This window comes from Oryx dammah, unplaced genomic scaffold (genome assembly GCF_014754425.2).
Source record: "Oryx dammah isolate SB20612 unplaced genomic scaffold, SCBI_Odam_1.1 HiC_scaffold_23, whole genome shotgun sequence".
Lineage (NCBI taxonomy): Eukaryota > Metazoa > Chordata > Mammalia > Artiodactyla > Bovidae > Oryx > Oryx dammah.
In genome coordinates this window covers 118,834,626-118,858,679 of record NW_024070207.1, presented here as the reverse complement: position 1 = coordinate 118,858,679, position 24,054 = coordinate 118,834,626, and the positions used below count along the sequence as shown (strand labels likewise).

At 40.2% G+C, this 24,054-nt stretch overlaps 1 protein-coding gene across 4 annotated transcripts in view; it reads right to left on the bottom strand.

Moving 5' to 3' along the window:
* Positions 1 to 69: 69 nt before the first annotated feature.
* Positions 70 to 24,054, bottom strand: part of PIR (pirin) — a 101,215-nt gene continuing 77,230 nt past the window's right edge. For 3 of the 4 annotated variants that reach the window (XM_040266595.1, XM_040266597.1, XM_040266596.1), the window contains exons 8-10: positions 17,893 to 17,975; positions 6,092 to 6,158; positions 70 to 402 (exon numbers count right to left, since the gene is read on the bottom strand). In XM_040266595.1, coding sequence (XP_040122529.1) covers positions 290 to 402; positions 6,092 to 6,158; positions 17,893 to 17,975 — 263 coding nt within the window. In that variant the 3' untranslated portion in view covers positions 70 to 289. Of the gene's footprint in view, positions 403 to 1,874; positions 1,976 to 6,091; positions 6,159 to 17,892; positions 17,976 to 24,054 lie in introns of all 4 variants that reach the window. The other variant, XR_005725516.1, reaches the window with a different exon arrangement.

Here is a 24,054-nt window from a genome sequence, read left to right as displayed (position 1 = left end):
AAAGGTAAACATATACAAAAAATTTTTTGACAGAAGCATAGTAATTTAGGTTGAAATGAAGACCAGTGATTTTTAGAGAAGCAACAATTAGGTTTATTTGCTTGGGCCAGGAAATATCTTACACACAGTGCTATGTTTAAAAAAACAAAACAAAACATGTTATCACTTGAGTGTGGAATTCTTTACAAACACTGGCGACATCAGCCTTGGAAACTGCACACACTAAATGGGTGGATGTCACAAAGGGCAACATTCTAGAAGGCAGTCAGAGCTGCGCTTATGCTTGTCACTAGTTTCCAATCTTTGATTTCCAGGTTTTGGCTCTTTCAAAGCCGTTTTTCGCATTTCTGAAATCAAGAATGGCCTGAGAAATCTCTTCATCTGTGTTCATCACAAATGGACCTACAGCAGAAAAGAGATGTTCAGAAAGTTCCAGGTGATGAGAACATTTTTTTCTACTGTGAAAATGGTTCGTATTTCTGTACTTAATTTGAAACAAACTCAGGCATATCTGAAAAAGGTTATTTTCACAGCATCCGATCCCTGAGGACTGTAGTACAAGTTTCTTGACTAGGATTATTTATGACTATAATGAATAAACTTCAGATAAACAAATGCAATTATAGCTCACTCATCCACTCCAGGCTGTCATCAGCAATGACAATGTTTTTATTTGAAACATTCTCAGGTTTGGTTCTATTGTAACTATTTTTGTAGTTGTTACTTCTCTTTATCCTCTTTATCTTTTTTTATGGAAGTATAATGGACACACAGCAAACATTATATTAGTTTCAGGTGTACAGTATAATGATTTGATATTTGTATATATTGGGAAATGATTGCTACATTAGCTTACTTAACATCTGTCACCATCCATAGTTACAGAATTTTTTTTCTTGTGAAGAGAACTTTTAAAATTTATTGTTGTTGTCAGCTGTATAGAATTGAATTGACAGATATCAAGAACTGAACTGATTTTTAAAAATTGGCAAATCTTGTCACAGTGTTGGTATCTGCACAGTACATGAGGCTGTGTCCTTATGTGAGGGGTCCAAGTCATTTCTTAAAATTAGTAGCACCTGACAGACACTAAATTATAAAATTTTCAAGTCAAGAAGACATCACATTTTGGATTCTCCAGGGGTCAGTACACTTAGGCCAGATAGTATATATTTTAGATTTTGTGGGTCAAATCGTGTCTGTCTCAACCACTCGATTCTTCTGTTGAAGCACAAAAGCTGTCATAGACAATATACAAGTGACCAGCGATGGCATGTTCCAATAAAACTTTATTTACAAAAACATGTAGAGGACAGATTTGGCCCATGGGTCACAGTTTGTCTAATTCCTAAGTTTGAACTTGGCTTTTGCTAAAGGTGTAGAAGTCCTCTTCTCATCAACCAAGAGGCAAAATGTCTCTCTTTCCCTCTCTTCACATACTGTAGGAGCAAAAGGGTATTGTCTTAGACTGTGTCACCTCCAACATGTGTTGGATCAACAGGGCCAGCTCTTATATGGCATTGGCAGTGCCGTGAAGGCAGTTGACAGATTGGTCCATTCAGTATATCTCTTGCCCTAGCATGCAGACGTTTCATCAGGAGCCTTTTACAAAGTGCTCCGTCTAAGAGGCTTTTCTGTGAGAGACCCAGATTAAAACATAACTTAGTACTTAGAGGGAATAACACAGTCAAACCTCTTAATTACTGTTAGCATATCAGCACAGATTTGAGATTCCCTTTGGTTAGCACTTGAGAAGGAAGATTCAGTATCACATGCCTTGATGATACGCCTTTTGAGAGACTGCAAGGTACAGGATGGCAAGAGAAAGGGAAAAGAGGTAGCAGGCATCTAAATTCATTCATTTAATGACTCACCTATCCAGCATTTATTGCACGCTTATTGAATAATGAACATGGCGCTGGGAGCTAGAGACATAAAGCTGAACGACAGATGCTCTCCCTCAAGGACCTCAAATCTATCACACAGACAGATATGAAACCAAATTATTACAAAACAGCGTGACAAACAGAATGACAAAAGTATGGAAAATTCAAAGAATTAACACAGAAAGGGGAGGAGGAGGAGCCCAGGACAGCATTCATAAACCCAGTGATGTCCAAACAGGCAGACATAGGGCAAAGGCGTTTTCAGGACTAGCATGCGGGAGGCAGTGATGATGGGGCATAGTGCTGGAAGGAAGGCTCGAAGGGGGAACAAAGGGGTCAGGATCTGATAAGCAGGAAGAGGCCAGACCACTCTGGGTTCTGAACTCGATCTCTCGGAAGACATTTGGACATAATTCCACAGGTGATCAGGAATCACTGAAGAGTTAAGTAGACAGCACTGTGATCTGATGTGCAGTTTGGAGAAGACACCTTTGGCATCAGGGTAGAGAAGATGTCTGGCTTGGGAGGCTGAGTTGACGGTGGAATTGTTTAAGGATATCTGAGACACGAGACACAGGAAGCTGTGGGTAGAGCAAGGAGCTCAGTTCTGGATATTCTGGCATGAAGGCACTGGAGACAATCAGACAGCTTCCTGGCAGAGGTGCTCAGTACATTGTTGGACACAGGGTTCTTGGGCTCACGAGAGAAATTTCATCTGGAGGTGTGGACTATACCAGGTAGGAAAAATGAGAGAGCCCGCATATGCAAAATAAATAATAAATTCTAGAGGGCATCCTGGAAAAGTCAACTTTTTAAAGGATACAGGAAAGAAAGGGAAATGGAACTCAGAAAGTGAGAGCAGGTACTGGGCCAAGGATTTCTGCACATCACAATTTTGCTAGAGATGGGACTTGTGAAGCACCTCTCTCCTCCCCCAATCCCTTTTCTGCACAAACAGTACGCTTCTGGGCTTGCATCTGGACACTTCTCTGGGGTCTTCTGCTGTGCTTCTCAAATCATAATGTGCATGGGAATCACCTGGGGATCTTATTAAAATGCAGATTCTGAACCAGAAGGTCTGGAGTGAGGTCTCAAACTCTGCATTTCTGTCTCTCCAGGATGCCGATGCTGCTGGTTCAAGGACCACACTTTGAGAAACAAGGTAATCACTGGAAGCCTGAGCCCTCCAAAGCCAAGGTAAGGAAGCTCATTTCAAATTCTTAAGAAGAAAACTGAAACCAGAAAGTGCATGTTTTTGTTTTTATTTTTTTGGGGGGGTGGTGACAGGGAATGTGTGCATGCTAAGTTACTCAGTCGTGTCCGACTCCTTACAACCCTATGGACTGTAGCCCACCAGGCTCCTCTGTCCATGGGATTCTCCAGGCGAGGATACAGGAGTGGGTTGCCATGCCCTCCTCCAGGGGATTTTCCCAACTTAGGGATCAAATCCACATCCCTTACATCTCCTGCATTAGCAGGCGGTTTCTTTACCACTAGTGCCAATTGGGAAGCCCTTTTGGTGGGGGGGTGGGGGATAGTATATAACTAAATTAATTTATTTTTCTGAAATTCAGGTATAACTCACATACAGCATTATATAAGTTTCCAGTACAACATAATTATTTGGTATTTGCATACATTGGGAAATGATCACAATAAGTCTAGTTATTATCTATTAGCACACATAATAACAGAATTTTTTTCTTGTGATGAGAACTTTTAAGATCTATTCTCTTAGCAACTTCCAAATATGCAGTACAGGGTTACTGACTATAGTCACCATGTTGTATACTATATCCCCCAGAAAGCATGTTTTTTTAATACATGTAAGGGTTATGAACAAGAAAATTATTTGCTAGTTATGTATAATCCTATCAAACCTCTTTTAACCTACACATTTCATCTCTTCTCTGATTAAGTCTTTGAACTCCCTCCCTCTACTGTAATTAAAATGGTGTGAGTTTAATTTCTCATTATGGAGAAACTTCCTAGTGGAGACGCACAAGACAAGGGTTTAGGAGACTAGGGTTCAAATCCCAGCTCCACCACTAACAATTACTTTCTGTCACAGAAGCCACAGGACAGAGAAGGGGCAACCAGGCACAGGGAGAGGCAGAAGGCTGGGGGGCTGGAAGTGAACAGCTTGAGTGTGAATCAAGCTATGTGGCCAACAAACCTCTTAGCAGATAGTGCTACCCAAGTATTTGTTATGTAAAGAAGTGGAACATCTGGATTCTATTTTCCTCACCAACTAGTACTGGTTCCCAAATAGTCAAGAGATGGTTGTGGTGGTCTTCAAACATGCCCAGGTAAAAGGAAATATTCTGGGTTTGAAAAAGGTAATGAAAGAAAATAAACAGGTAGAATGCTTTGCCTCTCATTAACTGAGATTTCAGGGGCCATCTTTATGTTGTTTGGTTAATCTAAGTTTGTGCGTGCCAGCACATCCAGTATCCCCAAGTTCCAAGCATCGGAGAGGATTCATGGGAGGTGAATGGAGGGTGGCTACAGGTGGTCCCACTCCTTTGGCCTGTCACCTATTGTAGCTGAATTTTTGGTTTTCATCACTGATGCAGGGGACATTGCTTAACTTAAAAGATTTCCATCCCGCATTCTTTTTTTTTTTTTACTTTATTTTACTTTACAATATCATTCCCACCTAAATTCTAGCTATTAATAAAGATGGTGATCCTATTCAATTTGTCTGCAGGCTTCTTCCAGCAAAACAAACTATTTTAGGGTTGTTCAATCAAGATAAAAGAAAATGAGAACCATGAACCTTTGGAGTGGAAATCAGAAGCCTGCAAAATCCAGGTCAAATGCTATGGGCTAGGTGGGGTAAAATTAAATGCTTGCCTCTTAAATTACTAATAGAACAAAAATGAATATTTTAAAAATAGTCAGTTTTCTTTAAAGTTATGACCAGTTGGGTCTTTTTTTTTTTCCCCTGAAATCACTGTGCGTTACCAAGGCAAGGTGATGTAATAGGATTTTAATGCATGTTAAATTTAATAATTAGGTAAGTGGATGTACACTATGCTTTGTGGCATTTATCTAAATAATAGATTGAGTTCTAGGTACTTTTAGATGTTCCTCATTTAATCAAACAACAACATTTTGAAGAAGTCAAGACAAAGAACTGAAGTGACTCTTATGAGTACCTATTTCAGGATTTTCTGCCTCCAAGTACAGTCCTATTTCTACTATACCACAGTTATCTCTATTTGTTTTGTTGTATTAAAGTATAGTTTATTTGTAATTTTGTGTTAATTTCTGATATATAGCAAAGTGATTCAGTGATACATATACATACACACACATATATTCTTTTTTACTTTCTTTTCCATCATGGTCTATATAGAATATTGAATATAGTTTCCTGTGCTATACAGTAAGCCCTTGTTGTTTATCTTCTTATGTCTTTATTTATTTATTTGGTTTGGTTTTTTTTTTTTTTTTGGCCACGCTGCATGGCTTGGCCATGGTGGTATTTTAGTTCCCCAATCAGGGGTTGAATGTGGGTCCTCAGCAGTGAAAGTGCAGAGTCCTAACCACTGGCACCAGGGAATTCCCTATATTTGTTTTTTTTTTTTTTCCCAATTAACTAAGATTGATTCAAATATTTTAGAAACTTCCAAAGAAATATTCCTAAGACATTCTTATTTTTCACTAATAAGACAATAAACTATAAGGACAATATTGAAATCACTGTTATGGGAATTCCCTGGTGGTCCAGTGGTTAGGACTCTCAGCACGTTCACTGCCATGGACCCAGGTTCAGTCACTGGGAACTAAGATCCTATAAGCTGTGTGGTATAGCCAAAAATAAAAACAAAGAAATCTATTTTTGGTAAAGATAAAAATGATATTCAACTCCCCAGTAGACCATAAAATCTTTTAAGTTGAAACTCTCTTGACACAACATAAAAACATACTGTTTTTGGTCCCCCCAAGGTTCAAACCTCCATGTCCTACACATGATGGATACCCAAGAAATGTTGCTTGAAAAGAAAGAGAGCGTGAATATAGAAATAAATACCATGTGTATGTTTTCCTTTGACAATAGAGAAATGAAACAAAATCGTCAACTTTGTAGATAGAGAGAGGACAAAAATCCAGCTGTTCTTCCCAGTGATACTATAGATGTACTCTGCTTTCAAAGAAATGAAAACCAACCAAGAAAATCACCATCATTTGTGGCTTACCATGCTGGACAACTGGTTCTTTTAATGGCTCCCCAGCAATTAGGACAAAGTGGCTTCTCTCAGGATCCTAAAGGCAAGAAAGAAAGCAATAAACAATAAATAGATTTATTTTTGACTATCTGATTAGGAATGGTTTGGAGCTGACATTCTGGCCAAAAGGATAATGTCCTTAATTCTAAAGATAAATTCCAGAAATATTTTCTGTGCAATGTGCAACAGGGAAATGCTCATTCTTTAAGATGCTTGGTGGCAATCAAAACTCAAGAATACGTCCCAACCACCAAAATGATAACCTACTCAAATAAAGGAGAACTTAAGATTTTTCTTTAATTAGTAACATCTTTACGACAAAGTATATGAATAACTTGGCTTATTATAGGGCTTATAACTTCCTACTAAAATTTTAATTTTGAGAATGGAAAATTATTCATGCAAATCCAAAAGGAACATTTTATTACTTTCAACATTTATTACTATTAGAATAAAATATGCCCCAGAAATGCTGCACTAAATGGAACCTTATAAAAACATCCCAGGGACATCTGCTCAGGCAAATTTCTTTCCAAAAGGATCCTATTGTTTTTGTTTAGAATTAAGATGAGGTTTTTTATTCCTGAAACTGAAAAAATATTAATTATAAAATCCAATGTTAGTGTGGATGCAGGGAAAGATACACTTTTCTATACATCGTTAGGGAGGTTTTCTATACATCATTCAGTTCAGTTCAGTTCAGTTCAGTTGCTCAGTCGTGTCCGACTCTTTGCGACCCCATACATCATTAGGGTGCTGTAATGCTTCCAGAGAGCCTTCCTATTGCTGATGTCTTCTGACACAATCATGCCAGAGAAACCAGCAGAAGAATCTCCCACCACGCTTGTGATAAGATAAATATGGCCAAATGATTTCTGTGAAAGTCTTAATTTACTCCCCATTTGCTGTCAAAATGTACTAATGTGAGCTCAGCTAAAAATCAACAGAGTAAGCTGTTTAGAGAGAAGAAATAGAGACCCAGATGTAGAGAACAGACTTGTGGACAAAGCAGGGGAAGGAGAGGCTAGGATAAATTTAGAAAATAGCATCCACATATATACACTATCGTGTACATAACAGATAACTAGTAGAAAGCTGCTACATAACACAGGGAGCCCCACCTGGCACTCTGTGACAACCTGGAGGAGGGGGGTGGGGGTGGGGGTGGGGGGAAGGCTCAAGAGGGAGGGAATATATATACACATAATTATGACTGCTTTGTGATGATGTAAGGTAGAGACCAAGAAGAAGAAATGCAAAAATGCCAAATGGTTGTCTGAGGAGGCCTTACAAATAGCTGAGAAAAGAAGAGAACTGAAAGGCAAAGGAGAAAAGGAAAGATATATCCATCTGAATGCAGAGTTCCAAAGAATAGCAAAAAGTGATAAGAAAGCCTTCTTAAGTGATCAATGCAAAGAAATAGAGGAACACAATAGAAGGGGAAAGACTAGAGATCTCTTCAAGAAAATTAGAGATACCAAGGGAACATTTCATGCAAAGATGGGCTCGATAAAGGACAGAAATGGTATGGACCTAACAGAAGCAGAAGATATTAAGAAGAGGTGGCAAGAATGCACAGAAGAACTGTACAAAAATGATTTTATGACCTAGATAATCATGAAGCCATGATCACTCACCTAGAGCCAGACATCCTGGAGTGTGAAGTCAAATGGGCCTTAGGAAAAATCACTACAAACAAAGCTAGTGGAGGTGATGGAATTCCAGCTGTGCTATTTGAAATCCTGAAAGATGATGCTGTTAAAGTGCTACACTCAATATGCCAACAAATTTGGAAAACTCAGCAGTGGCCACAGGACTGGAAAAGGTCACTTTTCATTCTAATCCCAGAGAAGGGCAATGCCAAAGAATGCTCAAACTACTGCACAATTACTCATCTCACATGATAGCAAAGTAATGCTGAAAATTCTCCAAGCTAGGCTTCAACATTACATGAACCGAGAATTTCCAGATGTTCAAGCTGGATTTAGAAAAGGCAAAGGAACCAGAATTCAAATTCCCAACATCTGCTGGATCATAGAAAAGGCAAGAGAATTCCAGAAAAAACATCTACTTCTGCTTTACTGACTATGCTAAAGCCTTTGTGTGGATCACAACAAACTGTGGAAAATTCTGAAAGAGATGGGAATACCAGACCACCTGACCTGCCTCCTGAGAAACCTACATGCAGATCAAGAAGCAACAGTTAGAACTGGACATGGAACAACAGACTGGTTCCAAATTGGGAAAGGAGTACGTCAAGTCTGTATATTGTCACCCTGCTTATTTAACTTATATGCAAAGTACATCATGCAAAATGCTGAGCTGGATGAAACACAAGCTGGAATCAAGATTGCCAGGAGAAATATCAATAACCTCACATATGCAGATGACACCACCCTTATGGAAAAAAGCGAAAAGGAACTAAGATCCTCTAGATGAAAGTGAAAGAGGAGAGTGAAAAAGCTGGCTTAAAGCTCAACATTCAAAAAACTAAGATCCTGGCATCCTATCCCATCCATCACTGCATGGAAATAGATGGGGAAACAATGGAAACAGTGAGAGACTTTATTTTCTTGGGCTCCAAAGTCACTGCAGATGGTGAGTGCAGCCATGAAATTGAAAGATGCTTGCTCCCTGGAAGAAAAGCTATGACAAACCTAGACAGCATATTAAAAAGCAGAGACATTACTTCACCAACAAAAGTCTGACTAGTCAAGTGTTAGTCAGGCTTCCCTGGTGGCTCAGTTGTTAAAGAATCTGCCTGCAACACAGGAGACCTAGGTTTGATCCCTTGGGTTGGGAAGATGCCCTGGAGAAGGAAATGGCAACCTACTCCAATATTCTTAAAGCTATGGTTTTTCTAGTAGTCATGTATGGATGTGAGAATTGGACCATAAAGAAAGTTGAGCACCGAAGAACTGATGCTTTTGGACTGTGGTATTGGAGAAGATTCTTGAGAGTCCCTTGGACAGCAAGGAGATCCAAGCAGTCAAGCCTAAAGGAGATCAGACCTGAATATTCATTGGAAGGATTGATGCTGAAGCTCTCCAATACTCTGGCCACCTGATGTGAAGAACTGACTCACTGGAAAAGACCCTGACACTGGGGAAGATTGAAGGCAGGAGAAGGGGACGACAGAGGATGAGATGGTTGGATGGCATCACCGACTTGATGGACATGAGTTTGAGTAAGCTCCAGGAATTGGTGATGGGCAGGGAACCTGGCGTGTTGCAGTCCATGTGGTTGCAAAAAGTCAGATGCAACTGAACTGAACTGATGACTGATTTGCGATGGTGTAAGGCACTGTAACATTGTAAAGCAATATCCTCTAAACAAAATTGAAAATTCAATGACTTTGACAGAAAGGTAAATGACATTTTGGGGAGTGAAGTAAATGTCCTTTGCCTTTTAAAAACAGATATGTGTCAAGTAATTGAAACTGTTATATTTTGGGAGGTAAAAAAAACAACAACAAACAAACAAAAAACCACTGCATACTGGGGCATATTTCAAGCATGCAATAAAGAAGTCCTGAGTCAAGAGTTTAAAAACAAAAGAGTAAACTAAAAAGGCTTCTGCTAATTCAAATTTCAAAAATAGATGTCATAAACCCCATCTTCTAGAGATTAGTGTTTTAACCTCAGCATAGACCCTCATTCAATTCCCACTTACTCTGACACTGTATACAATGTTAATAATTAGGCTTTGTGGTCATCAGATCCATGAGATTTAAAGGTAGGAGATAGGAAAGCACCACTCTACAGCAGTACAAGGAAATGGATAGCTTAACATCAATTATGGACTTCCCTGGTGGCTCAGACGGTTAAGTGTCTGTCTACAATGCGGGAGACCATGGAAATTAAAAACAAACCAAAAAAAAAAACTATGAAAAACAGATGTAAAAGCTTAAAAACTAGTCTAGGACCACTTACTGTAGAAGCCAGCAGGCCCTAAAGGCATCATCATACCTTATAGTTCAGGATAGTAATCAATATTTTTACATGCTGATGACCCAAGGTTATGAATAAGTGAAACTGTGCATAGTATTATGCAGTAGCCCAAGAGTCCACAAGAAAGGGGAAGGTTTCTTATTCAACTTAAATGTTTTCTTATTCAATGTCATGTTTAAGTGACTAAAAAATTCAACTTAAAGAAAAAAGCATGCAGTTATCCAAAAAGATTTATTCACTAAGGGCTTTGGAGGGGTGAAATTTCAGTGTGAATCATATGACATATTCAAGAAAAGTATCTTAGAAACAGTTCTGATCACTGGTATTACATCGTTTATACTTTAATCTGAAGGAGGATATCACTTTAGTGAAAACAGTGATAACTGTTTTGAGGTGTTTATTTTTAGAGGAGCTAAGCACTTGATTTCTACGTTCAGGAAACAGGGGAAAAAGGATCAGGGGTCATAAGAGAAAAGGAAAGAAAAGGCCAACCTCCTTGTGTCATGGGTTTATGACTCCTCAGAATATAAGTTTCTTAATTCAGAGGATACGTCTTTTGTGAGTGACAAATGTGTCCTACAGTTTACACAGTTTGCAATAATAATAAAGTGCTCAAAATTCAAGTTTTGTCCCTTTGACATTAGTCAAATCAAATGATGACTTTCATTTATAAGTCAGACAGGTAGGATAAAAGGACACTAACTAGTGTTTGGTCTGAAATGAAAAATGATCCAACTGCTGGGTGTTGAGTTGTTTGGGTACTGGGCTTTCCATTTCAGAAACCGGCAGGCTGGTCCAAGCTCCTCTGAATGACTTTTTCACAAAATTAACCTATGCATGGACCCTTGTCCTCTAACCTAAGTCAGACGTTTTGGGTCTTTTCCTTTTTCCTTAAGTGCCTCCTTTTTCTTCCCTTACCTAGCCTTCCTTGGTGAAAGCTGATGATTTTTCTGAATTTTCACTAGAGTGCTCTTGTGGCTGCAAGTCCCAGTTGCTGCTATCTTGAAAAGTTCTCGTCTATGGCAAGGCGACCTTGGGTACAATATCAAATGAGAAGACTGGTCAAAGCAAAGAGAAGGAAAGACATATTGAAGGTCATGAGTCCCTGTGTGGATCTCAGTCAGTGTCCTATTGGGGTCTGATGAAAAGACTCTCATACAAAGGTAACAGAAATCCACCTACTGCTTCATGGATAGCTGCCCCAACCTACACTCATGATTTTGGGGGGTCCAAAACAGGTCTTTCACTTTAGCACACCTTCTCAGAGTTTAGTTTTGAGTCAGGACCTTGTGGGTTTATGTAACAATTCACTTTTACAAAATCCTCTGTTATTCGATAAAAATTGCCAAGATATGTCTTGAGTTCCACTGATTCTGACAAGAATGATCAAAGCCCAGATGAAGCCCTAAGATTCATCTAAGATGGTGATAACTTCTACACTGTGAATATGCATTCAGAGTTTATTTGCTTGATCAGAAATATTCAATACAAAGCTTGAGATGGCTCTTGGACTCTGAGAATGAATCTAAAGGCATGCTTTTGCTTCAGGAACATTTATTATAGTAAAATATTACCTGAAAAACATTACCAGAAAGTGAGATTTAACAGAACTTAATCACATGCAATTATTCTTACTCGATTTCATTGTTTATACTTCTTAGGTCAAGTGAAAGTGAAAACAATGAACTGTTACCAGTTTTTGAAGATTAATGGTTTATTTGACGTACTCCTTTTCCTATTTGGAACCAGTCTTGTTCCATGTCCAGTTCTAACTGTTGCTTCCTGACCTGCATACAGGTTTCTCAAGAGGCAGGTCAGGTGGTCTGGTATTCCCATCTCTTTCAGAATTTTCCACAGTTTATTGTGATCCAGACAGTCAAAGGCTTTGGCATAGTCAAGAAAGCAGAAATAGATATTTTTCTGGAAATTTCTTGCTTTTTCCATGATCCAGCGGATGTTGGCAATTTGATTTCTGGTTCCTCTGCCTTTTCTAAAACCAGCTTGAACATCTGGAAGTTCGCAGTTCATGTATTGCTGAAGCCTGGCTTGGAGAATTTTGAGCATTCCTTTACTAGTGTGAGATGAGTGCAATTGTGTGGTAGTTTGAGCATTCTTTGGCATTGCCTTTCTTTGGGATTGGAATGAAAACTGACCTTTTCCAGTCCTGTGGCCACTGCTGAGTTTTCCCAAATTTGCTGGCATATTGAGTGCAGCACTTTCACAGCATCATCTTTCAGGATTTGAAACAGCTCAACTGGAATGCCATCACCTCCACTAGCTTTGTTCCTAGTGATGCTTTCTAAGGTCCACTTGACTTCACATTCTAGGATGTCTGGCTCTAGGTGAGTGATCACACCATCGTGATTATCTTGGTCTTGGAGATCTTTTTTGTACTTTTTTGTTCTTCTGTGTATTCTTGCCACCTCTTCTTAATATCTTCTGCTTCTGTTAGGTCCATACCATTTCTGTCCTTTACTGAGCCCATGTTTGCATGAAATGTTCCCTTGGTATCTCTAATTTTCTGGAAGAGATCTCTAGTCTTTCTCATTCTGTTGTTTTCCTCTATTTCTCTGCATTGATTGCTGAGGAAGGCTTTCTTATCTCTTCTTGCTATTCTTTGGAACTCTGCATTCAGATGCTTATATCTTTCCTTTTCTCCTTTGCTTTTCGCTTCTCTTCTTTTCACAGCTATTTGTAAGGCCTCCTCAGCAGATAGCCATTTTGCTTTTTTTGCATTTCTTTTTCATCGGGATGGTCTTGATCCCTGTCTCCTGTACAATTTCATGAACCTCCATCCATAATTCATCAGGCACTCTATCTATCAGATCTAGTCCCTTAAATCTATTTCTCACTTCCACTGTATAATGATAAGGGATTTGATTTAGGTCATACCTGAATGGTCTAGTGGTTTTCCCTACTTTCTTCAATTTAAGTCTGACTTTGGCAATAAGGAGTTCATGATCTGAGCCACAGTCAGCTCCTGGTCTTGTTTTTGTTGACTGTATAGAGCTTCTCCATCTTTGGCTGCAAAGAATATAATCAATCTGATTTTGGTTCCAAATAGGAAAAGGAGTACGACAAGGCTGTATATTGTCACCCTGCTTAGTTAACTTCTATGCAGAGTACATCATGAGAAATGCTGGGCTGGAAGAAACACAAGCTGGAATCAAGATTGCCGGGAGAAATATCAATAACCTCAGATATGCAGATGATACCACCCTTATGGCAGAAAGCGAAGAGGAACTAAAAAGCCTCTTGATGAAAGTGAAAGTGGAGAGTGAAAAAGTTGGCTTAAAGCTCAATATTCAGAAAACAAAGATCATGGCATCTGGTCCCATCACTTCATGGGAAATAGATGGGGAAACAGTGGAAACAGTGTCAGCCTTTATTTTGGGGGGGCTCCAAAATCACTGCAGATGGTGATTGCAGCCATGAAATTAAAAGATGCTTGCTCATTGGAAAAAAAGTTATGACCAACCTAGATAGCATGTTGAAAAGCAGAGACATTATTTTGCCAACAAAGGTCCGTCTAGTTAAGGCTATGGTTTTTCCAGTGGTCATGTATGGATGTGAGAGTTGGACTGTGAATAAAGCTGAGCGCCGAAGAATTGATGCTTTTGAACTGTGGTGTTGGAGAAGACTCTTGAGAGTCCCTTGGACTGCAAAGAGATCCAACCAGTCCATTCTAAAGGAGATCAGCCCTGGGATTTCTTTGGAAGGAATGATGCCAAAGCTGAAACTCCAGTACTTTGGCCACCTCATGTGAAGAGTTGACTCATTGGAAAAGACTCTGATGCTGGGAGGGATTGGGGGCAGGAGGAGAAGGGGACGACAGAGGATGAGATGGCTGGATAGCATCACTGACTCGATGGACGTGAGTCTGAGTGAACTCCGAGAGTTGGTGATGGACAGGGAGGCCTGGCGTGCTGTGATTCATGGGGTTGCAAAGAGTCGGACACGACTGAGTGACTGAACTGAACTGAATGGTTTATTTTACTATGAATTTTTATACATCAGCAAAATGTTGTCTCTAACTTTAAATGGTACTCTTTAACTGGCACCATTCACAGGGAATACATTAAATTAATACAGATTAACATTTAATTAAAATAAAAATTGAAAGACAAATTTGTTAAAGAGTACCATTACTCTCAAGTATGGTTTTAGTGGCAGTCAAAGAGGAATTGATTGTCTACCTTGACAAACTACAAGTAAGTCTGTTAACCCATGAGGCTTAAGACTTTCTCAATAGGACACTAGTACAAACACGAGTTTAAAGGTGAGACCAAGCCTTCACATCAAATCCATGTGCTCCTGGTCAGGGAGCCATCTTGGCAACCTAGATACTAACTGTGGTACCTTGCTGCCAAAGCAGCACAGGGAGCCTGAATGCTCAGAACATAGGCTGTTCAAGGTGGCCATTCCAGTCCAGGCTTCAATGTCAAGAGTAGCCCGGGGTTGAGCTCCATCTCTAAGAACAACATAAAAGTTAAGGCCATTTTGAAGTCAGTGCTGGGGTTTGGGCTTCTTCTCAGAAGTCAGAGTCTGGCTTAACAACTCCTCAGTATACACCAAGCCCCCTGAAGTTGCTTCCCCTCCTGGAAGACCTCAGAGTACAGTCACAAAAGATAATCCACACTCTGAGTGAAAAGAGGTCCCTGTGGCCTTAAATGTGCTGGTCCAAGACGTGGTCTACATCAACTCTTCCCTGCCCTCCTCACCTAAGGACTGGCCATTCTGGAGAAACCCACCCAGACTCCTGGGCCACCAGGGAGACGGGCATGAGGGCGAAGACACAGATTGAGAGGCAGAGGAAGAGCAGGAAGAGCAAAACAGAGGAAATCCAGGGACTACCTATCAGCTCCTCATTCCTGCCCTCAACTCCACGCCCAGGGGAACAGGGGAGAACCGTGAAGGCACAGGTCATTGTTTCATCCTCAGGCTATGCCTAGTCCTGAGTGAAGACACCTCTGGGCTGGATCCCAATTGAATGAGTCTTTTGAGGCCTTTTTCTAGCTGCAGAAAACTACGTGTCCTAAACCTGAGGGCCTAAGGTATGAATCCTCATTAAGTAACATGTATGTGGCATGACCACCTGTCACGTCAAGTGTTTAGATCAATGAACTTTCCAGCTATCATCACTGGACACCCACTGTGTCCTAGATTAGGGATAAGCAAAGCTGTCCTTGTAAAGAGCCAGAGAGTAAAGATTTTAGGCTTTGTGGGCCACCCAGTCTCTGTCACAACCACTTACCTGTGGTATGAAAACATCCACAGACAAATGGAAATGAATGGGTGTGAGTGGGGTTCAATGAAATTTTAGGAAAAGTTTACATCTGGTCTATTGGGAATAAATTACTGATCCCCATGCTATATGTGGCCTAGACTCTTGACCTGCATAATCACACATAGTCTGACAGCCCCATGCGGCTGGCATCATTATTTCAAATCTGCAGACAAAAAAACTGAACAAAGCTACACTTACATACAGTCAAAATTACAGACGGGCATATAACAGAACCATGCCCCTGGGTCACGGAACTGATGGCTTCAGCTGACTCTTTTTTTTTTTAGTTTTTATTTTTTTAATTTTTATTTTACTTTACAATACTGTATTGGTTTTGCCATACATCAACATGAGTCCGCCACGGGTGTACATGTGTTCCCAATCCTGAACCCCTCTCCCACCTCCCTCCCCATACCATCTCTCTGGGTCATCCCAGTGCACCAGCCCCAGGCATCCTGTATTCTGCATCGAACCTAGACTGGTGATTCATTTCTTACATGATATTATACATGTTTCAATGCCGTTCTCCCAAATCATCCCACTCTCTCCCTCTCCCACAGAGTCCAAAAGACTGTTCTATACATCTGTGTCTCTTGTGCTGTCTCGCATACTGGGTTATCGTTGCCATCTTTCTAAATTCCATATATATGTGTTAATATACTGTACTGGTGTTTTTCTTTCTGGCTCACTTTACTCTGTATAATCGGCTCCAGTTTCATCCAACTCATTAGAACTGATTGAAATGTATTCTTTTTAATGGCTGAGTAATACTCCATTGTGTATATGTACCACAGCTTTCTTATCCATTCATCTGCTGATGGACATCTAGGTAGCTTGCATGTCCTGGCTATTGTAAACAGTGCTCAGCCGACTCTCTTCCATCCCACTGCCTCCCTATCTCTGGCTATCCTCACATCTTCATTCTGGTGTTCCGCTTCAGTTTCCAAATCCCGATCACCTGCAGTGTGCCCTGGGCTACATCACAGGGAGGCCTGCAGTTGTCAAGTTAAACCAGGTAATGTTACAGACTAACCTGGTATCAGGAGGGTCTCTGGCTTATATATAGCTTCCATGCCTCTTTTGTGCATTGGGTGGAAACAGATGAAATCGCCATTTTTGTAGGTCAGACGTGGCAGTTTCATACAGTTTAACCTAATAACAATGAGCACAGACCCCGAGATATGCATTTCCTCTAGAGCTCCTGGACCTCTGCTTCCCTTTACTTCACTGTTCCTGGAAGTGCCACAGAGAATTAAAGGAGCAATAGGGGAGCAGTCAGCAAAGGCAGACCTCCTCACACCCACTGAATTCTACCATGCCAGAGTCGGAGGGCTGGCGGTCAGTCAGATGGCCTCTCTGCCAGTCACCTGCATGCTGACACAGTTTTAATCCCTACGTCTCAAAATTCAACTTTGCAGGAGCTTTGGCACAACTGTCTCCTCAATTTTCCTTATTAGAATGGCACAAAGCAGCCATATGGGCCTCACAGGCTCACAGGATGACTTGGGAGTGACTTGTCCAAAGGAATAAAAGAAGGAACACGAGGAAGAAATCTATCAACGAAGATTAAAAAGCTCCTTGAAAATATCATAAACTTTACTTACAAAGCAAGGATTCAACACAAAAGGACTACAACATAGAGCATATATTTTCAGTTCATGGGGCTGAATTTCAAAGGGCTCCATGGGACTGTGTATGGAGATCTACATTTATAACCCTAGAGGGCTGATCCATTTTCACTTATGCTACAGATAAAATCAATCAAGTGCATAAAGAAAGAAAAAGTAAGACACAAGGAGAGCTGTTGCCTCAGATTCAAATTTCTAGGGGTAAACAATTCGGACTTTTGATGATTCCTAAAGATGAGGAATCAGTATAGATAATACCTTAAAATAAACCACTAGAAATAACTGAAGTTAATGAAACTGGTTGATAAACTTGTGGCACAGTTTCTTTCCCTGAGGAAGAGAAAAAATTATTCAGGTACACAGGAGATTTGGGCATTTTTTTGGAAACTGGAAACTAGTAGAAAGTTCAAGTTAAAAAAGATTAAAGCAATTTGAGTGTCCATCAACAGATGAATGGATAAAGACAATGTGGTACATATATACAATGTAATATTACTCAGCCATAAAAAAATGGAAGTTTGCTATTTGTATCAACATGGATGGACTTAGACAGCATTATGTTAATTGAAGTAAGTCAGACAGAGAAAGAGAGATACTATATGATAATACTTAATATAGAATCTAAAAAATACAATAAACCAGTGAATATAACAAAAAAAGCAGACTCACAGATACAGAAAACAACTAGTGGTCACCAGGGATAGGGGAGGGGTAATATAGAGATGAGGGATTAGGAGATACAAACCATTGGGTTTATTCTTGAGATAGGCTCAAGAATGTATTGTACAACATGGGGAATATAGCCAAAATTTTGTAATAACTGTTAATGGAAAGTAACCTTTAAAATTATACTAAAATTTTTTAAAACAAAAAAATTTTTGAAAAAAGAAATATTTTTAATTTTACCTTGTTCTCCACGTGGACACTGTCACCTTCTCCCAACACGGCTGTGTGATGAGGTTCTATTTTTTGCTGTGCATCATTGGGTCCTACAAAAAAGATGACCCACTTAATTTAGTCCTCACGATGGTACATTTCTCCTTTGATTACAAATTTGGTTAACTACATGGCATCACAATATTAATTTCAAGTTCAGAAATAACAGACTTAGGAATCTCCTTAAATCTCTTGGTTGATGGTATTTGCAATTATTAAAGTCCCAAACTGGCTTGTTTCCCAATGTAGAAAAGGAGATGAATCCTATATTGTGTTTCTACTTACACTTTTAATGTTACACCTAATAGCTTAATTAATAAGCAAAGTCCTTGGCATCATATGCTAACGAGAGTGTTTCCTTGGGTCAATTATAAACCTAAGATTTTTTTCTTTTTTAAATTATGAAAATATAATAACACATTTACAAATACAGAACAAGGTTACATGTGTGTGTGTTAGTCGCTTAGTCATGTCTGACTCTTTGCAATCCCATAAACTGTGGTCTGCCAGGCTTCTCTGTCCATGGAATTTTCCAGGCAAGAATGCTGGAGTAGGTTACCATTTCCTCCTCCAGGGGATCTTCCCGACCCAGGGACTGAACCTGCATTTTCTGGGTCTCCCTCACTGGCAGGCGGATTCTTTACCACTGAGGCACCCGGGAAGCCCAGCAAGTTCAGGTTGGGTATATTTCCATCCCTTCTATATTGAGGCTCACAGATGAAATAATACAAAATGCAGTTGTGTGTTAAAGGCAACAAGAAAGGAAAAAACAAAGTTCAATGAGAGAATAGGGACTGTAGAATTCTTCAGGATCAAACCGACCAACAGAAGGCAAAACAAGGATGAAGGGCCTTCTAGAGAAGAGGACAGACTGTGAGGGGCTGGGAATATGCAGGGCATGCCTGGGGGAACGGGGAACCTTCTATCATTTCTGGAACATTCTTTTTGGAGGAATGATGGCAATGAAGACTGGCTTCAGCTCAGGGAAATACACTCTGAGGAAAGGATGGGTGTGTGAAATGGTTATATCTGTGTTTTGGAGAAATATGTGAAAGCAGAGCACAGAATAAATTGGAGGAGGCAAGACTGAAGTTAGAATGAGCTGTTAGGAGCTTATTCTAACAGTCTAACTGGAAATGAATTCCAGTCTGGGCCTGGAGAGCGAACAGAGAAAGGGGTGGGTTTGAGAAGTAGGGTTGAGAAAGACATGTGCATGGACAACAGAGCGAAGATTTCAAGCATGACGTCTGGGGGACCCACCTACATGACATTCTGGGCTAGAAATAAAGGCATTCACCTGACATGATAGAGCTATAGCTGAATAATCAAGGTGGAAGTGCTAATGTAAATGAAAACAAGAGCTTGAGGAATTACCATATAAACAGAAACATTATTTGTGAATTTTGTGAATACTGGCTGGAGTTCAACGATAGCCATATTTTCTAGAGAAGTCTTCCTTTTTACCTCCACTTTGGAGATAACCTATATGAAGCAGAAACGTTCATTGTGATGCTTGCAAATGTGAAAGAGGATTCTGAGAGAGGCCTTCTTAACCCAGAGTCAATGTGTTTATTCCCAAGGGGTCCCTGGATAGAATTCAAAGCAGTCACGGGCTTGCATGGGAAACAAATGACATCTTTACTTTCACAAACACCTACCAGAAATGTGGTCTTTCTTTCAGTCATGAATGTAGCCCCCCCACCAAAAAAAAAAATTCATAGCCGTATTAGCTGGACCAATGACTTTGTCTCCAGTAGAAATTATAGATATTTTCTTACCTCACTAGCATTGGAGACATCTCAAAATCAATTTATGTTAATCACTACTTAACCTAATTTAAATTGGCTTCTGGATGTTATTACAAATGTCATCAGAGAAGCATACATGGAACTATATCATAACTTGTTCTTTGAACCATTTAATGACTTCATTGAATTAAAAAAAAAAAAAACATTGTTCAGAGGTGGGGCTTTCAGTTCAGTTCAGTCCAGTCGCTCAGTTGTGTCCAACTCTTTGCGACCCCATGAATCGCAGCACGCCAGGCCTCCCTGTCCATCACCAACTCCTGGAGTTCACTCAGACTTACATCCATCGAGTCAGTGATGCCATCCAGCCATGTCATCCTCGGTCGTCCCCTTCTTCTCCTGCCCCCAATCCCTCCCAGCATCAATTCCAATGAGTCAACTCTTCACATGAGGTGGCCAAAGTATTGGAGTTTCAGCTTTAGCATCATTCCTTCCAAAGAAATCCCAGGGCTGATCTCCTTAAGAATGGAGTGGTTGGATCTCCCTGCAGTCCAAGGGACTCTCAAGAGTCTTCTCCAACACCACAGTTCAAAAGCATCAATTCTTCGGCGCTCAGCCTTCTTCACAGTCCAAGCCTCACACCCATACATGACCACTGGAAAAACCATAGCCTTGACTAGACGGACCTTAGTCAGCAAAGTAATGTCTCTGCTTTGGAATATGCTGTCTAGGTTGGTCATAACTTTCCTTCCAAGGAGTAAGCATCTTTTAATTTCATGGCTGCCATCACCATCTGCAGTGATTTTGGAGCCCCCAAAAATAAAGTCTGACACCGTTTCGCCATCTATTTGCCATGAAGTGATGGGACCGGATGCCATGATCTTTGTTTTCTGAATGGTGAGCTTTAAGCCAACTTTTTCACTCTCCTCTTTCACTTTCATCAAGAGGCTTTTTAGTTCCTCTTCACTTTCTGCCATAACGGTGGTGTCATCTGCATATCTGAGGTTATTGATATTTCTCCCGGCAATCTTGGCAAATCTCAAAAGGATTCATGGAACAAAAAAGTTTAAGAATCTTTGTCTCAATCCGCCTGCCAATGCATGGGACACAGGTTAGATTCCTGGTCCAGGAAGAACCCACATGTTGTGAGGCACTAACTCCAAGAACCACAACCACTGAAGCCCGCACTCTAGAGTCCCTGAGCTGCAACTACTGAAGCCGCTGCACCTAGAGCCCACGCTCCACAACAGGCGAAGGCACTGCAGTGAGAAGCCCGAGCATCTCAATGAAGAGTAGCTCCAGCTCGCCCCAACTAGAGAAAGCCAACTCGCAGCAATGAAGACCCAGCGCAGCCAGAAATTGAAAAGAAAAGAACTTCTGTCTCAGAGGCAGTGGAATGCGAGTTAATGTCTACCAACTGGCCTTCAAGGACAAGGGGAAGAACCAGTCTGATGTGTAGTGTGTGCCAGTTTCCATGGTGTAAATGCTCCTACTGTGACCAGTTTCAAGCTACCAATCTGAGGTCAGGGAAGATGTACATAACCAAATCCTGTGAGCTGCCAAGAGCCAGCCCCAGCACATCACTAAAGGCTTTTTCTCCACCAAAGATTTAGGTCAACAGTTGTCATAGCAGTGAATGATAAACTCCATTGATTTTCCACTCATGCAAGGATGTGGCAATAAAAGAGACATCTTGGAGTCTAAGAATAATCTCATTTAGAGTGGGGTAATATTTTTCACTGTGATAATGGAGCAGCCTTTTATTAAGTGTGCTATACTGGAATTCTCTGTGAGCAATGAACCATGTTGTTATCTCCACCAAATTCGTATGTAACACCCATTACCCATATGGTCTACCCCTAGCCCCTAATTTTATCATGTAGGATGTTTTATGATAAAGACACCAAAACAGTTTATAAAGCCCCTTTTACTATGTTTTAATGGAATGAGCTGGCAAGAGACAGCTTTCCAAAAAATGCTGAACTGGGATTTCTCTGCACCTCCTATCAGGGTAGCTTGCTTGGCTGCAGTTCATTGGTCTGTAACAAAATCTTAATTTAGAAACAGAGAGTTCATATTTCCCTAAGAGCATTCATTCTAATTTTATACCAAATGCAATTCTGCCATTCTACTTGATGATCTAGGAGAGGAATCACAGTGTTGATTTTGAAGAGGTTATTTGAAATGCTCCACCATAAGGCAGACCTTTTTTATAGACACTAGAAGGTTGGGTTTTTCAGATTAATCATTCTAAATGTACCTTAGCTTCTGTATTATTTTATGAAATGTTTAAAACAGGATCACAGAAAGCAAAGACTGATTGTATCTTCATGTCATTTCTATGCTGTTTTATCCACCTGGTTATCTCCTGAACCTAAAATAAGTCTCAAAGAAAATACATTCTATTGGTTCTGACTACTTTCAATTATAAATCAGGCCAGATCAGATAATAAATAGTTTCCATTGCGAAGCTTCGCCAAGAATGTTAAATCTAATAGTGCAGTTAAGGAAAATTTAACGGAAAACAATTGAATTGCAAATATTTTTGTTTGCCTAAACAGTCATGAAAGGGCAAAATACTTTCAAACATACTTTAAAGTCAGTTTGTGGTTAACTGCTGTGAAACTTCTCCCCATACACCAGATTTCCTTTTTCTTCTTTTCTTTACAAAAACTGCTATCCCATTTACTCTCTGATCCATACATTCTGGTACTTCTATCATAGGTTTTGGTATCATCAATTTTATATGCCAATACTTCAAACTGCAAATGTGAATCCATCTGCCAATTTTTAGAAACTGGATTGGATTGAAGCATACCCATAATGCAACACTGAAATCCTGCTAGATTATCAGCTTCCCCCAATCTTTTATTGTCATCTCTGCCATATTAACTCAAGGGGTTTTCTTTAACAATTCACTTTTACAAAGCATTTGACTTTAGTTGCTCTAGAAATACAAACTCTTTTGACACTTATTTTGTTAATTTAAATATTATTCAATTAAATTGCATAACTACAATCATTGGTGCAACTGACATAAACTGATTTGAAAACACCTCCTTCAGGTGTCTCAGAATCACACCTGCCTTCTAGTGTGTTTTCCCCACCTTTATTGAGATTCACGGCCTGTTTCAAACTTTTTCATACCCCCAGAACCAAAAGTAAAGGGCAGAGCACATAGTGAGCATGAATTACTACTTATTTAAATAACTGTGAAACATTTTACTACCCACATAAACCAGTTAGTTGTCATCTCAATAACCACAAACAAATATTTTTAGATTTCTAAATATATTTTCTAAGCCTCAACAGTATACCTGATACTCCTTCTTCTAGAGGACTGGCATCCAAGCTGACGAACTGTCCCAAGTTTCAGGCATACAGGATATAAACTCCTCTACCGTGTTGATCTCTGCGTTAATGTGTAATGTCATTTTCATTTCAGCTGCAGGGAAGAGGTTCAGTACTGGTATCCTAGGGATCTGCTGGTTTTCTGATCATGCTGTTTTAATTTTTTTTAAATTATATACCGCAGAAGATTTCAGCTGAGGGCTGATCAAAATACTTGTTGCCTCAATAACAGACTGCTATCAAAGGTCTCTCTCCTGCACCATTTTTAAAGCTACTATTCAACAGTCAGCCTGGAAGACTTGAAAAAAAACACAATGTATCAAAAAATAAGAAGATCCTGGAAAATCATATAACATTTCAAATATACTCTTAAATAAGGAAGTGCTAATTCTGTTTGTCTTATTTTAGGTCTGCTAATTCCATCACTTCTTCAGGGTGTTGTGTGAAAGTCGCTCAGTCATATCTGACTCTTTGTGACCCCATGGACTATACAGTCCATGGAATTCTCCAGGCCAGAATACTGGAGTGGGTAGCCTTTCCCTTCTCCAGGGGATCTTTCCAACCCAGGGATCGAACCCAGGTCTCCCACATTGCAGGCAGATTCTTTACCAGCTGAGCCACAAGGGAAGCCCAAGAATGCTGGAGTGGGTAGCCTATCCCTTCTCCAGTGGATCTTCCTGACCCAGGAATAGAACTGGGGTCTCCTGCATTGCAGGCAGATTCTTTACCAACTGAGCCATCAGGGAAGCCTCAGGGTGTTATTAGCGGGCAATTATATGGCTTCACCCAGAGGAGGAAATGGCAACCCACTCCAGTATTCTTGCCTAGAGAATCCTGTGGACAGAAGAGCCTGGTGGGCTGCCGTCGATGGGGTCGCACAGAGTCAGACATGACTAAAGCGACTTAGCATGCATGCATGCATTGGTGAAGGAAATGGCAACCCACTCCAGTGTTCTTGCCTGGAGAATCCCAGGGATGGGGAGCCTGGTGGGCTGCCGTCTATGGGGTCACACAGAGTTGGACATGACTGAAGTGA